This window comes from Cynocephalus volans, chromosome 11 (assembly GCF_027409185.1).
Source record: "Cynocephalus volans isolate mCynVol1 chromosome 11, mCynVol1.pri, whole genome shotgun sequence".
NCBI classification, from domain to species: Eukaryota; Metazoa; Chordata; class Mammalia; order Dermoptera; family Cynocephalidae; genus Cynocephalus; species Cynocephalus volans.
The window spans coordinates 123,131,326-123,146,505 of NC_084470.1; the positions used below are offsets into that span (position 1 = coordinate 123,131,326).

At 39.4% G+C, this 15,180-nt stretch overlaps 1 protein-coding gene across 1 annotated transcript; it reads right to left on the reverse strand.

Moving 5' to 3' along the window:
* Nucleotides 1–1,607: 1,607 nt before the first annotated feature.
* TIMM17A (translocase of inner mitochondrial membrane 17A) lies at nt 1,608–15,105 on the reverse strand. The gene is made up of 6 exons (XM_063115041.1): nt 15,029–15,105; nt 11,578–11,677; nt 11,380–11,443; nt 4,805–4,933; nt 3,941–4,051; nt 1,608–2,072 (listed from the first exon to the last, which is right to left on the reverse strand). Exons 1-6 carry the CDS (start codon nt 15,052–15,054, stop codon nt 1,987–1,989), a joined length of 516 nt encoding a protein of 171 aa, XP_062971111.1. The 5' UTR covers nt 15,055–15,105; the 3' UTR covers nt 1,608–1,986.
* Between the last annotated feature and the right edge of the window lie 75 nt (nt 15,106–15,180).

Below are 15,180 nucleotides of genomic sequence, written 5' to 3' on the forward strand. Positions count from 1 at the left end.
TGAAGAGCTATACACTTAAAATCAAACTATCTCCAAAGATATACAAATGTCCAATAAGCACATGAAATATCAGTATCATTAGTCATTAGGAAAATGCAAATCAAAAGCACAAGATACCACTTCACATTTTTAAAAAAAGAAAGAAAAATAAGTGTTGGCAAGGATGTGGAGAAATTGGAACCCTCAGGCATTGCTGTTGGGAATATAAAATGGTGCAGCTGCTGTGGAAGTTTAGCAGTTCCTCAAAGTTAAACATAGAACTACCATATGACCCAGCAGTCCTACTCCTAGGTATATATTCCAAAGAACCTAAAGTGCTGACTTAAACAGACACTTGTACACCTATGTTCAGAGCAACATAATTTACAATAGCCAAAATGTGGAAACAACCAAGTGCCCATCACCAGATGAATAAACAAAACGTGGTATATGCATACAATGCAATATTATTCAGCCATATAAGGGAATGAATTTCGATATATGCTACCAAATAGGTGGACCTTAAAATATTATGCTAGGTGAATTCAGACAGACACAGAAAGATAAATACTATGATTCCACTCACATGAGGTTCCCAGAATAGGCAAATTCAGACAGAAAGCAGAATTGTGGCTACCAGGGGCTGGGGTAAAGGGAGAATGAGGAGTTATTGTTTAGTGGGTACAGAGTTTGTGTTGGTGATAACACTTTAGGTATAGTGGTGGTTACACAACACTGTGACTGTACTTCAATGTCACTGAATTGTACACTCACGAATAGTTAAGATGATAAATATTATTTTATGTATATTTTACAATTAAAAAGACCCCAGAGTATCAAACTACAATTAGTGTAAATGCTTACTATGTGTATGGCATTAAAGCCAAAAAATAAATGTGTGTTCACATGGCCCACATGGATTTGTTCTCCATTTACACCGATGTACATTTGAAGGAAAATGGAGAATTACTATCACTATGCCTTCCATAAGGCCACACATCACTTACAATACAATCAGGAAAATGGCCTATTCTGAAGTGCTAAGCTATTTTCCAGGCCCAACCAGACCCCAAAGCACACACTTTATGAAGATCAGCTTTAGGGACTTGGAACACATTAAAAACAGCATATATTTTATATTCAAGCACACAATACCAAACTTTCTTTCACAGTGCCACTGTACCCTCCATGAATTCTTCTCATAGAATTAGGTATATTGGAAGCAAGTTGTTTCTGGTGAGGTTTCTATCTTTTTTCTTTTCTTTTGCTGGCTGGCTGGTACAGGGATCTGAACCCCTGACCTTGGTGTTATAAGGCTGTACTCTAACCAACTGAGCTAACCAACCAGCCCTGCTGGTGAGGTTTCCAATGATCAGGAATCAAGACACTAGCACTAAAGGGTAGTTTTGTATCCAACATACTCAAAACCAAGACATAGCATATTTTACTTTCAGGTAAAAGAATAAATATTTTATCATACCCTTCAATCCATAAAGCATTTTACTGTGAAATGATACATGTTGACTCTACATAATTCTTCTCATATATAATTCACTTCAAGTAAGATGAGGAACTAACTATAAAACATGCACTAAGTGAAATATGTGAGTATGAAAAGTAAGAAAGAGTAAGTTCCAGGAGCTTTTTATTGTTTGAATAACAGAACATACAAAACCAGGTAGAGGTCCCCAAGGAATGATGGTCACGTTTCACTGTATTTGCCCTTTGGTCCTTCATCTTCTTAAGCACTTATTATATTTTCTTTTAATGATATTGGACATTTATTTTGATCACAAATGCAATCCAAGTGTGAATAAATAAATGTATTATCTTTTAACACTCCCCTCCCAATGTTTCTTTAAATAGAAAAAAGTGCTAAATGTCTCTTCATAGCTATTTGGCCGTAGTTGTTCCACCTATGCTTTTAAAAACAGATTGTAACTTGATCTTCTGAAATCCTTCTTGAACTACAGCTCATTCTGTTAAAGAAATCCTACGAAAGAAGTCCTACTGATATTGTCGATAGTCTCCAAAAGGTGAGGACGGTAACTGAGTTGAAGGCAACTGGGAGGGGTCTTCAGCAAACTGAGGACCTATAATTAGGAAATAAAAAGAAGTTTAAAAATCATCTGAATAGTATATAATTAAAAGGCATAAATCTTTGTAGAATGTAAATCAATCAATTCAAAAATTATGTGCTACATTAGAGCTGTAATCTGAATTTCTTTACAGATCTGCCTAATTCCCATTAGAGTACTGGAGAACCTTTGAATTTGGTGAAACACATGACAGACTGGCTTCCCTTATGTTCCAGAATGAACAGCTCTCAAATGCTACAGCAGGCAAGTCAGATGGATTAATTATAGCAAGAAGCAATATTCAAGTTTTTCAAGCAATTGCTATAACAAGCTGCCATATCAAGATTGGAAGAATCTCTCCCACTTCTTGACACATTTTTTCAGTAGCTATTTAAAATTATTTTCACAAAGTTTAAGTACCTTAGTCATGTTTTAAGAGAACTTGGTAATCAAATTTATATAACCAATTAAGTATGAAATGAGCTTTGAAATGGGAAGATATCTCCTAGCTTGCTGTAGAACAAAGTCTTGCAGTTTTAGTTTTCAAAGGATGGAAGGGCCTGTGAACTAAGGAAAAAAGACTTTTAGGGGTATAATCAATCTTTTTTTCTTTAGGGAAACTGAAGCACACTAAAAAATATCTAGAAGGAAGGGAGAAAGGAGGCAGTGGCAAAATTCCCTGAAGCTTTCCAAGTCCTTCATTCTAATGATATGTTTTTATTTCACTATATAAGCAATATGTGTTCATTAAGGAAAACTTGAGAAGATACTGGGTAAAAAAGATAAAGCAAAGACTATTATTTAGATATAGCTCCATTGAATATTTTATCACCGTTTTAAGAACTTTTTCATGTAAGTTAACTGGAAAAATATGATTAACTTCTCAAAGATTTCCCACTACACAGATTTTCTGAAACACATCTTTAGTCTAAAAATAAAATGTACCTCTTTTAGGTTACTTCTATATAAATGCTGAGTTTTGATTACTCAAAAGAAGATTCCCTCTGAGGAAAAAGTCTAAAGCCAAGTAACCAAGGCTAATTTCTATAAGACAATGTAACTATTTAAGTTTTTGTTAGATCCATCTCTGAATTTCTGAAAATATGGAATTCTTTTCATGTTTTATGTAGTCAAAACAAACTAAAAAGCAAAATTAGAAAGTGACCACTATAACAGAGAAGTAATGATTGAAAACAGAAACATATGGTCCATGCAGTCATCTAGATCATCCCATAGGCATCTAATGAGTAGTGTGCTTGAAAATTGTGCCAAAAAAGATAATCTCTCACTAGGTGCCATAGGGAAATCAAATCAAATTGGAAGGTATGATCTATTCCTAACTCTATATGCTTAATTTTTTCCAAGCTCCAAAAATTATTTTCAGCAGGTATCACTATTCTACATATTTCCGTACTGAGATGCCAGTTCAACTTCACTACAACTCATAATCCTCACGATATCTTCCTGCTTCCTTCTAATGTCAAGGGATGTTGTCATTTAGACACTGTATTTTTTGATAGTTACATGAAACTATACAAGTTAATGGCTCAGCAGATATTCCATAACCATGCGATGGTCATTTAGGCCACAATTTAACTTTTCCCCTATGCATCAGATAAGAGGAATAATTAATTAACAACAAATTACATTACCAACTACACAGAGATTTTTCCCTGTGAACCCTAAAGTGACCCTCCCAAACATGAGTCACTTTCTACAACTATTTTCTTCAAAGCAAGAAACACTATCTGAAATAGTACCATTTAATACATAAAATAGAAATCACAAACTACCACATTTTAGCAGACAAAATATTTTTTCTTACCATAAGAAAGCCATTCCAAAATGTCTGAGCTACGGTAATAAGTAGAAAGAAGACTCACCATTGGGAAATTGTGCAGAGGCAAATCTTGTCAACAAGATACCAGCTCCTTCAATTAAAGCTAGGAGAATGCCACCCATTGCGGCTGACCCAACCATGGCCACTGGTCCATCTGAAGACATTAATAGCAAAGAGATTACTTTAATAGAAATCAGTTTACTATGAGATATAATAAAGAAAGGAGCCGTCCCTATGGGCTACATGATACCTCCATTCCCAAATCCTCTTTCTCATTCTCTAAGACCCTCAGTCAGTAAACTATGGCCAACAGGCCAGATGCACCCCACTATTTTTGCAAATGCATGCTCTCTCATTTATGTACCATCTTTGGCTGCTTTCATGCTATGACAGCAGAATTGAGTAGTTGTGACAAAGGTCACACAACTAAAGTATTTACCATCTGGCTTTTTACAGAAAGGAAAACACTAAGTCTAAACACTGGTCTAAACACTAAGCCCAAAGGAATTCTGGGTTGCCCTCTGTCCCAAAGATCCAGAAGATGGTTCTAAGCTCTTTATTCATAACACCCCTTTGTGGCAGGTACCATTATTAATTTCAGAGTACTGATGAGGAAACTACAACACAAAAAAGTTAAGTAGCCCAGTCACACAGCTAATAAACACAGCAGAACTAGGACCTAAAGTGCTCTAAACCACTTTAACATACAGGTTAGAACTCCATGCTCTCCATTCTCAAACATTCCAAATCAAAGATCCTCTAACTTTGAAAAAGAACCATATATATTCATGCTCTACCAAATTAAGTGATGCTCAGTTTAACACATCACAGATGTCATTAAATTAAGACAGATGAGATTTTTCCAAAAAGTCTGGCTTCTACTAGTATGTCTATAAGGACTGCATACTTCTTGCTGCCAGTATGGCTCCTGTTAAGGCACCACTTGTGATGGAGTTCCAGGGATCTTCTTTTCCTCTGACTTGAACCATACTGCAGTCGATCATGGAAAACAGACCTCCCCAAATTGCGAAGCTACCTATTTTATTTTAAAAACAAACAAACACGGAATTAAATTTCAGTGTTTCACATGCTACTTAAAATGTTATAGTAAAAAAATAAATTTAACACTCACTATATCCTCAAAACTCTCATACTCCAAACAAATACAAACAGGTTGGAATAAACACTGAACAAAAGTCAGAGTACTTATCTTTTGAATAAAGCTTGGATTGTATTATATCAGCTGGAAAATTAGCAGTGGCCCAGAGCCTAAAAGAAATAAGCTAGGCCTAAACAGAGTCAGGCTGCATATGTCTAAAAACATGCAAATCACCCTTTCAGAACAACGTATGTCTGTTTAAACAGCAATAAACAAAACCAAACCACCCCGCTTCCTCCTTCCTTCTCCTTTTCTTTTATAGATTTACTTACCTTTATTTTTTCCTTTCTTCATTAAGTGTCACCGAGCATCTACTCTATGAAAATCACTGATGGGAATATGAAAGAAATCCAGCTATTCTGAAATGTCAGCTGTAACCCAAACTTCTGGAAGTGGCAAACGAATGACATAAATGGAATTATAGAACATCAAGGGTATGGAAATTACCTTTCCTCCCTCCTTTCTTTCTTTGTTCCTCAAGCACAAATCTAAAAATAGCAGATTTCTTTACACTTAAACTCTACCTAAACACGAAAACAATTTTGTAAAATAAAAAACAAAGACCCACACACATACATATACAAGTACAAACAAAATCTAGAAAGACAACAAGATTTTAATTTTCAGCATTTCTGGGTGACATAACAGATTATTTAATTTCTTTGTGCTTTGTCTGTTTTCCAAATCTTCTAAAATGAATACACAAAACTTGTATCACATAAAAAGAGCTGCTATATTTAATAAGATTAAAGAAAGAAGAAAAACCACACAAAAGAGCCCTAGTCACTTTATTCTTTACCACTGAGATCTCAAGGTAGTAGATAATAGGGTGTGTTAACAAGAGCAATAAACAGGGTTCCACCAAATGTCTACACCAGATCATCTCCAGTATCTTTTCTTAGCTCTCACATTATCAGTTAAATCTACTAGATAATACCAGTTGAAGTACAGCATGAGCCCACTTATTTTTGGTCCAATATTAGATACCATATACAAATAAACTAGTTCTTTCTCCTAACTCAGTAATTCTATGCCCTGGGAGAGAGCTATGATGTCTAGTATATTAAAATTACCTCAGTAAAGTTTTTAGACAAGACTCTCTCACTTCCTCACAAGAGTCTGAAATCTCTCCATCCCCCAAGAATCACTGCCAGAGTTAAGTGTGAGACTGTCAGCACAGCTTACTCCATCTTGAAGCCCTTACCCCTGGCTATGTCCTTTGTGTGAACCTTGCTCACAGTAACTAGGGGTAAGGTAGTTAGAACAATAGGTAGAAACAGCTTGCTGACTACGAAGAAGGAACTTAATGATTAAGTATTGGTATGGCAATAGCCAGTCTGGTTATCTGCATCATGACCACGAAAGATAATAATAATCACTGTCATAAGGTATTTGGAGTTAGTGATGTTAGCTTGTTTCTTATTAGAAATTGCCTCTTTCGGTTCTGGTCAAGATGGTGGAAAAGACAGTCCTCAGTGTCACTCTCTCCCACAAATCAACCAATTTACAACTATAAAAATGGTAGCATCAGCCAAGCTGGGGCTGCTGGAGCTCGGGAAGTGGAGGAGAGACCTACGGAGTTCATGAAAGCAGGAGAAACCACGATAAGAGAAAGAAAAAACTGATCTGAGCTTTTCAGGCTGCAGGCACTTTAAGGCTCCAGTTGCTGAGCACATCGAGCAGGAGCCTGCAGAAGCCGCAGCTGTGCCCTTCAGATGGAGTTACTTGGAGGCGGCAGGCGAAAAGAGAGACTTGGCGGCCCCCAGGACAGCAAGACCACTAATAGGGTTCCCGTGGATCCACGCAGGAGTGAGGAACCAGAACCGCTGTAAAAGGGGAGCCTGTCAGAGGCTAGTGAGTCATCACAAGGGACCAGTGCAGGGCCCATCCCATGGGAAGTGTTTGGAGCACGGGCAGTGGGGGAGACGGGCCCACCAGGAGAACACTGGGACACAGCAAGGACAGCTGATCTGCCCCCCAATCAGCACAGGACCACTCAGAGGAGACTGGTTGGGAATGCAGAATTGCATGGGATGCAGTTTGATGAAGACTCAGGCCCAGATCAGAGTTTCTACACAACCCAGGTGCATCAGGTCTCTGGAGAGCTGGAAGTACCTATACAGTCAACCACTAAACCTGAGCTGCAGAGAAAGTCTTCCCTAGGGAAACAGCAGCAAAGCAGCAATTTAGCTCAACCACATAGCTCAAGTACTGGTTCCCACAGGAAGTTCGTGCGTTTAAGAAGTAAGCAAAGGACAAAAAATTACTTCCAGCCCAGGCACACCACCAGTGCCTCAGAGTCCTCCTGGGGACTCGAGGCATGGAGAAGGGGACCGGACTCCCCTCCCACAACCAGGCATACAGCGCCAGCACCTCAGTGCCCGCCCAGGGACCCAACGTATAGAACCAGGAACTGGACCCCCCTCCCAGAACCAGGCGCATTGCACCAGCACCTTGGGGCCCGCCTGGGGACCCAAGGTATGGAGTCGGGGACTGGACCCCCCCTTCCACAACCTGGCACACTGTGCCAGCACCTTGGGGCCCACCTGGGAACCCGAGGCATGGAGCTGTGGACCAGACACTCCCCACAGCCAGGCATACCACCAGCGCCAAGGAGCATGCCAAAAACATCACCTCCATGTGGGTGACCCACCACAGCCACCACCATAACCATGGCTGCCGTGAAAGCAGCTAGATGCCACAACCACCACGCAGAAGGTCCACCAGCCACTGAAGTGCACTGACACAAGGAGTCACCAGCAGAGATAAAGAAGAGGATGTCTCTCTCCACAAAGTCCATTTCAGAGTGACAGAAGCATCTGCTCTATGATAATATTGGGGGACCTGACCATATGTCTCAGCATTGGACAGATCATCTAAGCAACAAATCAACAGAGTAACCATTTTTCTTTCAGAAGGAGAGAAGAAATCTAGGGCAATTAGAGGGGAGAAGGGGGGAGGGAGGGGGGAAGAGGGTAGCAGGGGGGAGAGATTGGACAAGGGGCATAAAGAATAATTATGATTTGTAACAATATCTATGCTAGTAATATTGATTTGATCAACATATCTCAATATTGAACCCCCAAAATATGTATAATCAATTTTGATTCAATAAAAATTTAAAAAACAATAAAATAAAATAAGAAATTGCCTCTTGGCTTTTTCCTCTCCGCTACTTCATATGGACTGCCTATATAAACTTTGGCTTGCCTGGAAGGTGGTGCTGAGAAAACTTGCATGTACCTCTGGGTTGTGGCCCACTTGATCCATCATTCTGTATGGAAGTAACCCTAATAAAATTCTTTGCTTTACTTCATGGGATTGCCTATTTCATTTTTCAATCTCAAGATACCTTCACACACCAACATTAAGAGTTCAGATCCTCATAGCAGCCACCCGCCAAAAAAATACAAAAAATAAAAAAGATACCTTCTCAGTTTAGTAGACATTTTGCCTTTAGTCCACTGTCAGACAGGAAGCTATAGTTATTGATGAGAATGAAGTGTTTAAGTCCAAGCAGTGGGAGGAGGGTGTCCATGCAGACAGGTAACCTGCTATGAGGAGCCAGAGCAAGGTGAGGATATACACACTCCTGGACAGCCTTGCACAATGTGTTAGAGCCCGAGCAGAGTGAGGAGTGGCTCATAAGGAAGGGCAGCCTGGCATGAAGTGTTGCATCCATGTGGAAGGGCAGCCTGGCATGAAGTGCTGCATTCATGTGGAAGGGCAGCCTGGTGTGGGGTGCCATAGCCCAAGCAGGGAAAGGAGGGAGGCATATATATGAAAAGGGAGAAAAATAATGAACCTTGTGAGGCTCAGTGAGAATTAAGAGGTATCAATGTGAACTTATGATGTTCAATACGTATAGATATATAGAAATATAGATTAAATGTGTATGTATATCTATATGGTTAGTGAGTGTGTGTGTTTATATGAGGGTACTTCAAAAAGTTCATGAAAAGATTATCTTTTTTTTTTTTTTGGTGGCTGGCTGCTACAGGGATCCAAATTCTTGACCTTGTATTACCTTTCAATTTTATTTTTCTACAAACTTTTGTAAGTACCGTCGTATATATGCATATGGACACACATATATTCCTAAACTCTTATTACAAAGAGGGCCCGGGATCAGCAATATCCCAGAAGTGATAATACACTTAGTGCCCTGATTTTGGCTTTTAGATGTCATTCTCAACTAAAAGGTACCAGGGCTCCTTGGAGAAATGGCTAACCTCATGGCTAGGGCAGGAAAAGCACAAGATGAACCTGGAATATCTTGTTTCAAAATGCAAATGGCCAATCAGTTAGCTCAGTTGGTTACAGCGTAGTTTATAACACCAAAGTCAAGGGTTTGGATCCCTGTACTGGCCAGCTGCCCCCCCCCCCCCCAAAGGCAAGAAAATGCTCAAAAAACAATAGGGACATGTCAAAACCATAAATATAAGACCTTTCAGGACACAACTATAGATTTTTCCATGATGCCTGTCTCTGGATCTTTATTTGAAGGCCTTAGCAAATGCTTATTGAATTAAATTGAAAATGTCATTTGGTATTTTTCGAATTCAAGACACCATAAGGACTTCTCAGTGGTTTCCTACAAAAGGCTGATCCCAAGGATTTGAAACGGATGATTCCAATTCACACATATCACCACTTACTCTTCTTCTACTTCACATTGATTTTTTAAAATAAACTTCTAATTTTAGAATAATTTTATATTTAGATTTACTTAGAAAACTTGTGAAGATAGTATCCATATATCCCACACCTAGTGTCCCCTATTATTAACATCCAAATTAGTATGGGGCATTTGTCACAACTAATAGCCCAATATTGATACATTACTATTAACTGAAGTCCATACTTAATTCAGACTTCCTTAGTTTTTATGTCCTTTTTTTGTTCCAGGATAACACATTATATTTAGTTGCCATGTCTTCTTAGGCTTCTCTTGGCAATGACAGTTACCTGATTGTTTTTTTCTTTGGCCCCGGCTGGTATGGGATAGCAAACCTGTGACCTTAGTGTTATAAGGCTACATTCTAACCAACTGAGCTAACTGGCTAGCCCCTGATTGTTTTTTAACTTGTTGAGAATGCATAAGGTGATAGATAAGAAGCAGCTTCTCAAAACATACGTAAAAACCTGTATGGCTTCTACATATACTGGAGGTTCAGGGTTTGGTGTGTACTTTACTACTACTTATCATTCTTGAACAACATAGTAACCATCAAAGTAGAGGAAAATTAGTCACTATTTACTGTCCAGGGTGTACAATTATTACTGAGGGGAAAAAAAGGGAAAAGATATACCATCATGTCAACCCTTTGGCCTCAATATCCTCATGTGGAAAATGGGGATAATAATAGTACTAACCTCTTTCACTGCTGTTAAGATTAAATAAAATAATGCTGCAAAATACTTAGCAGAGTGCTTGGCAATTAGTAAGCATTTAATAAATGGTAGCTCTTAGCTACTTTCTTCTAAAGAAAAATATGATAAAAAGATTATTCTGATGCACAAAATTTCTAAGGAATGACTGAAGTATTGTCTTTTTTCATGTCTTATGTACAGTCTTGCCAATCTGACTATATCTTTGTAAGCGAAAATAACCTCCAAACTTTTTTGCCATCTCCTTTCTCCCAGCTTCTGAATAACCACATTTAAAAAGTGCAATGCAGGGCCGACCCCGTGGCTCACTCAGGAGAGTGCGGTGCTGGGAGCGCAGTGGTGCTCCCGCCGCGGGTTCGGATCCTATATAGGGATGGCCGGTGCGCTCACTGGCTGAGCGCGGTGCGGGAGACCCCAAGCCAAGGGTTGCGATTCCCTTACCGGTCACAAAAAAGAAAAAAAAAAAAAGTGCAATGCATATAATCTTCTCAAATTTTGCATTGACGTCTACGCAATGTCCAAAAACTAACCCTGGAGAAGAACCCAATCACCTCAGTCAGTTTCTCTCTCATGAAACCCCAATCCTTCAGATCATATTCTACTCAGCTTTTTGTTACCTCAGAACCTATCATTCCTGACTCTCACAAACCTAAGCTTTAAACAGTCTTCTTTCTCCAGAAGAAAAAAAAAAAAAAAGATTACTAAGTATCTGAAGGATAGAGACAAAATTTCAAATGGATACAATGATTCAAGTTAACTTTCCAAACAAACCACATATCAAGAGGAACTTACAGGGATATTAGTGACAAGCCATTAGACCAAACTAAAATCACTAATTGGTATAATCTCAAAAGAAGAAAAAACATAGCCCCATTTTCAAATAAAAAACAACAATGAATTAGTCTGGAGTACAAACGAGAACTTCTGCTCACCTCCCAACTGCGGAGCTCTAGTTTTAATAGCTGTCAAACTCCCTCGTAGTCTGTGGTTTACTCCCTATAACAAAACAAAAAGAAGCAACCAAAAATATACTAGAAGTATAATTCATTTTTAACCCACTGATGGGACCACCAGTAATATTACCGAACCCAGGTTCTGAGTGATAATATGATATTTATTCACCCACTTACCACTGGAGAATTGCGAAAACCTTTGATTGCTTGAAAGATACCACCACCTATGGTACCCATTGTAAAGGCCCCACCACAGTCATCCACAATTCGCCAGGGGCTAAGAACAAAAAAAAGAAAAAAAAGATGACTATATTTCTCATTCATAAACCATAAAACCTTCTTTGCTAACACCATAAGGGATGCAACCAATTCCAGTAGAGGGCCCACCGCAACTAACAAACACTTGGCCTATAAAATACAAAGGATTCAGAACATACTCCTACCTGTTCATCCCCAAGTTACCAAGTCATCTAACCCAGAAGGAATGGGAGTGGCATTAATTCCCTACTTTTTTTTTTTTCTTTTATAAAAGATGACCAGTAAGGGGATCTTAACCCTTGACTTGATATTGTCAGCACCACGCTCTCCCAAGTGAGCTAACTGGCCATCCCTATATAGGGATTAGAAACTGTGGCCTTGCTCTTATCAGCACCACACTCTCCCAAGTGAGCCAACTGGCCATCCCTATATAGGGATTCGAACCTGTGGCCTTGCTGTTATCAGCACCACACTCTCCCAAGTGAGCCATGGGCTAGCCCTTAACTCCCTACTCTTAATAGCACTTTATTCATTCAACAATTATCACATCTGTTATAAGTTGGGCACTGTGTAAAAGCACAGGAAATTACATTATAATCAACAACGCTGATTCAGTCTTCTAGAGATCAGGGTAAGCTCTCCAGCAGCAGTAACAGCAATAAATTTTAAAACTGAGACCCAGTGAAAATTCAATGGCTGCAGACCAAAATTTTTTTTTAATTTTAAAAGATCTACAGTTCTTTCTGGTTTATTAAGTCCAAGTAAGCATTTGAAACTTTAGTTTGCATCAGATCCAGTTAACACATCGGAAAACTCTAATATCCAACAATTAGAGGTTAAATTTGTAAATCCAGCCTCCAAATATAGCACCCTAACTTATGCAACACACTGAAATCTGAGTAATTCAATCAGTAGAACAAAACTACCTATTCTAGGAATCTGGCTTATAAATCTGTGAGTAGTTAAATTCAGTTTCAACCCATTATAAGTGAAAAAAAATTCTTTATCTACGTCTTAAGGGACAAGTACTATAATGAGTCTATGGGTAATCTACCTGCTCTCAAACTTGTAAATATGAATACTGTTGCTGCTGGAGAATCTGAATGAGTAATTTCTAACTTTACCAGATAGAAATACAAAGACCTGAAGTCCAAACACCATACCCTTTTCAACTATAATACAAATCAGGACCTCCTACAGAATGACTATCTCATGCAGCAGATATTCCAATTGTTAGCAGGATGCTTTAGGGTCTTGTCACCCAAAGTGTGGTAATAAAAGAAGCAAAATTAACAGGAGCTTGCTAGAAATGCAAACTCTTGAACTCCACTCAGGACTTACTGAATCAGAATCTACTTTTTAACAGATCCACAGGTGACTTGATTACATTTTAAAAGCTTGAGAAGCAGTGCTCTGAAAGACAAAGCCTTAGGAAAACTTCTTTAAAATGGTAATAAAAACAATAATAGGAAGTTAAGGAAGGAAGGCAAAAGAGAATAAATTAGCAACTCCTTCAGTCAGTGGGGGGCCAGTAAAGAGAAAAAAAATAAGTCTCCATGTGGGCATGCAAAAAAATATAAAAGGGCTGGGGATCTAATAAGTCTAAGACTTGTTTTTTGGCCTAAATGATCTTATAATTAGTTGAAATAAACAAGCATTAAAAATTTAATAAAGAACAGCAAGATTCAGATTAGAGAACATCCAGAGTATTCTAAGAGAGGATGTCTGAAACAAAGGTGAGATGGAAATAGTATGAACAAAGTCTGGCTAAATCAAAATGTTCCTGCAGAGAAGTTATGGGCTACACGACAGGAAGATTGAAGCCAGACTCTGAAAGAACGTAAATGCCAGACAAAGGCAGGCAACAGTGAACCAATAACTAACAGTAAAAAGATTAAACATTACCATTTATTAAGTATCACCTATGTTTTGGGTGCCCTATAATGCAAACAAAAACCTATGAATTCCAAGAAAGCTAGGTTATTTTCTTATAGAATACCTAATATTTTAACTTTGCAAAAGAATATTCCATTTTATAGATGAACAGAGAGGCTCAGTTTTGAACGTGGATGACTTGAGAAAATTCTTTAACCAGAGAGGGTAGTGAGAAGATCAAAGCAGTTTTGACTATAAAACTAACCAGATAACAGAGGATGTATGTACTAAGTAAGAGAAAGCAAAGGTTTAACAAATGAAAACATTATTTTTATAAGATTTTAAACTCAATAAAGTGAAATACTTTTATCCCCCCTGCTAACCTGTATCATTATACCATATCCAACAGCAGATTACAGTGTACCGAGTCCTGCATATCTAAGCACAAGACAGGAAGGGGGATAACTGCCTTTGAAGAAGGTAAGTTTGAAGAGCCAGCAGGCACTGAAGCATATATATCCTTTTGGGGAGTAGGGAGACCATTTGGGGAGTAGGGAGACCACAAAGCAGGCAACGGGGCTACTGCTAGCTAGCAAGTTAATAATTTAAAAGTCCTAGGCACTTACACAACCTGAGGACACTTTGGATCTTGCTCTTACACAATAAAATAGGTGATTAACCCAAATATCAAGATTTGGTTGTTCACTTATGATTCCAGAAGCTTTAAACTCATACACCCTAGGTTTTCTCTCTCACAGCAATTACACTGCTTTATAATTATCTATTTGATTTATTCATGCTTTTATTCCTGGAAGCTAATCAAGTGCTTGCACACAGCCCTCGCTCAATAAATGCTGAATGAATGGATGAACTTCTGTTTATGTCTTTTCAAGAAACACACGTTCCTATCTCTGTTTTCCACGTAATTTTTGTCTCCCTCTTCCCCCAAAGCAGAATTCCAAGGGGCTCCGACCTACTAGGGCTTATTCAGATCCCCTTGGGTAAAATCTGTTCCACTCATTCGATATGCTTCACCCCACGAACACATATGATACAAATAAGCCTCAAGAATAGCACTCCCTCAGAGACCTATCTTCCCTTCCTCAACGTAGGAACTAAGCAAAACGAGGCGTAGGGACGTGTCCAAGGTCACCTCAGCGGGCAGACTGGACTACTACTGACCCCGCACAAGGTCGACGGTGCCCTGCGCTGGGAGGAGGTTCCGAGGCTCCATCGAGCCCAAGCCTGGACCTCTTCACTATCCACCTCAAAGTCAAAGGGGTGCTGGGTTGGGGACGGTGAGGCTCATGCGGCCAGGGAAGTACAGGGCTGGGAACCCGACTGGCCGCTCATGTCCGCACTGCCCACAGTTACCAAGCCCACGATGACGAGCCTGAGGCTGAGTTCGGCTTGCATCTCGGGAGAATGGACAGGGGAGGACGAGGGCCGTGGGCAGAGGAGCAAAAGGAAGGCAAGAATAGCGAATGAGGCTTACCAAGGTTCACGCGCGTATTCCTCCATGTTGGCTCCAGCGGCTCGAGCGATGCCGGGCAAGCCGGAAGGAACATGACCCCAGCGGCGGAAGTGATCCCGAGAGGAGGGCGTTAAGATCTATGTGGATTGGTTCATCGTTTCCCTTCGCCGCCA

Bases quoted from the DNA above. Each gene is read 5' to 3' on its own strand.
- TIMM17A (XM_063115041.1), bottom strand. From the start codon at position 15,054: ATGGAGGAATACGCGCGTGAACCTTG. The intron at 4,052-4,804 runs GTATGCAGTCCT...TAATGTCTTCAG, and splicing joins AGCCATACTGGCAGCAAGAA to ATGGACCAGTGGCCATGGTT. The intron at 2,073-3,940 runs GTGAGTCTTCTT...TCCTAATTATAG, and splicing joins CTCTGCACAATTTCCCAATG to GTCCTCAGTTTGCTGAAGAC.